This window comes from Nannospalax galili, unplaced genomic scaffold (genome assembly GCF_000622305.1).
Source record: "Nannospalax galili isolate Female #2095 unplaced genomic scaffold, S.galili_v1.0 scaffold3027, whole genome shotgun sequence".
Classification (NCBI taxonomy): domain Eukaryota; kingdom Metazoa; phylum Chordata; class Mammalia; order Rodentia; family Spalacidae; genus Nannospalax; species Nannospalax galili.
The window spans coordinates 318136-320395 of record NW_008355721.1 but is presented as its reverse complement, the minus strand read 5'-3'; the positions used below and the strand labels follow the sequence as shown (position 1 = coordinate 320395).

Here is a 2260-nt window from a genome sequence, read left to right as displayed (position 1 = left end):
GTGATTTATAGATACATTATAGACAGAAAATATATAAATAGATAAAGATATAAATGATTTATTGATAGACGATAAATACATAGATGACGTATAGATAGGTAGGTGATGGATGGATAGGTGACTGACTGATTGGCAGATTATAAATATGCAATTTTTAGATAAATGACGCACAGAGAAACAGATGCAGTGATTGGTAAATACATTGATGATAGATAAATGACTTGTTGATGATTTATAGATTGATAGATGAGTCATTGATAGTTTACAAATATGTGATAGATTATAGATGACACATTGACAGATAAATATAGAAATGATTTAGTGATAGATGATATCGATAGATGATTTACAGCCAGATATGTGATACACAGATAGGTGATTGATCGATCGATTGGTTATGAATACTTGATTTTAGATACATGATAAATAAATAGATTAATCGATACAGTAATAGGTTAATAGATACATGTGTGGTAGATACAGAAATGATTTATTGATAGATGATTTACAGATAGACACGTGGATGATAGATGACTGATTGATTGATAGATTATAAATAGGTGATATGGCTAGATTATAGAGAGATGATACAGAAATAGATAAACATATAAATGATTTATCGGTGTGTGATCCATAGATGAATTCTTGGTAGATCAGTGATAGATAGGTGATTGATTGTTTGGTAGATTAGAAATATACTCAGGACAAACAGATACAGAAAGGATTTATTGGTAGATCATAGATGATTTATAGATAACCGATAGATGCTTATAGATAGATGATTTATTGATAGATGATTGATAGATTATAAATATGTGACTTATAGATTATCGATAGATTAAACAAATAGATAAAGGATTTATGACAGACGATTGATCGATCGATAGATTTGTCAATGGGTAGATGATACGTAAATGATTGATTATAAATACGGAGATTATAGATTATCGGTAGGTGATGGATGGGAAGTTGATGGCTGGGTGTAGATAAGTGGATGATCGATAGATAGAGGGATTATTGATGACGGATACATTGACACATCCGTGATCGATAAGTACGTGACAGATGGATGATTGACTTGTAGATCGATGATGCAGGTAACGCCCTGAGCAGTGTCGGCAGCTCAGACCTGCTGGAAACCAAGCGGGTGCGGAGACGACGCGCTCGCTTTCCTTTTTCCTGCCTGACTAGGTTTCCGGCATCCTCCTTGAGCAAGCTGCACCTCTGTGCAAATTACTCTGTGCTCGATTAAACGCCCTTCAGTTTAACTTGCCTAATGAGAGAGCCACCGGGGGCCTGTACTAAGCACAGGAAATAAGCACTCAGTACCTCTCACCGTGTGTTTTTGTGGACCTTTTGTTACGCAGCACCGCTGACTGCCACGCACGTGGACACGTGGGGTCAGATCGGCACACCGCGCCCCACACCTACCTTCCGGGTTGCCATTCGTCGACGGTCCATCTCCACCTGGGGTACAGGACAAGACATGCCTTGAGAGCCCGTCACGCCGCACACCCACACCACGCCCACGTGCACGGTCACGCGTGCAGTCACACACACATGCTTGGACAGCTCGAACCCCCAGGAAGTGGAGAGACAGAGACAGGAAGTGGAGAGACGAGGGAGGAGGGGGGAGGATGGAGCACCGGTTTTCCCGAGACACCACGCACCCGGTCGCCGCCACCCCTGCCCCTCACCGTGGGAGGCCCCGTGGCTGCTGTAGCCATGGCCGCCGGTGTCGCCTCCTCCGCTTCCTCCTCCTGAGGACACAGGAGTGACGTGTTCGGGGTCGGCCGCACCCACTCTCATTGCTTTCGCTCGCACACACGCGGGCTTTGGGTGAAGGCAACCTAGCTCTCAAGCACTCAGGGAGATTCGAACCCAGGATGGTCCAACCTCGCATGTCTGCCTGTGTGCGCACACGTGCGCAACGCCGTGCGCACTACCCGCTTCTCCCACAACACAGCAGCCGACCCCAGGAACTAAACTTCCAGGACTGTGTATTTGAAGACCCAGCACCAAGCACTGATCACACACCCACCTGAAGGGGGCCGGGGCCGGGACGGGTACTGATCGTGGTCCGAGTCGTAAGCATGACCTGCAGAAAGGAGACAGCACCCAGCCAGGCTCGGTCCGTCCCACAGCATCGTGGGGAACACGCCCATAACACAGACGTGCAACCATCCAATGATCAAGACTGCCGGACTTGCATAAATTTGCGTAAATTTGCATAAATTAACGAGACTTTGGGTCCGGCTCG

General features: G+C 45.6%; 1 protein-coding gene across 2 annotated transcripts; it reads right to left on the bottom strand.

The window, feature by feature from the left end:
- Positions 1-280: 280 nt before the first annotated feature.
- On the bottom strand, positions 281-2194 carry Xg (Xg glycoprotein (Xg blood group)). 2 transcript variants are annotated; one of them, XM_029556122.1, is made up of 3 exons: positions 2042-2194; positions 1698-1760; positions 281-1467 (listed from the first exon to the last, which is right to left on the bottom strand). In XM_029556122.1, exons 1-3 carry the CDS (start codon positions 2163-2165, stop codon positions 1274-1276), a joined length of 381 nt encoding a protein of 126 aa, XP_029411982.1. In that variant the 5' UTR covers positions 2166-2194; the 3' UTR covers positions 281-1273. The 2 variants fall into 2 exon arrangements, with proteins under 2 accessions (XP_029411982.1, XP_029411981.1); XM_029556121.1 differs by having other exon boundaries at positions 281-1760.
- Between the last annotated feature and the right edge of the window lie 66 nt (positions 2195-2260).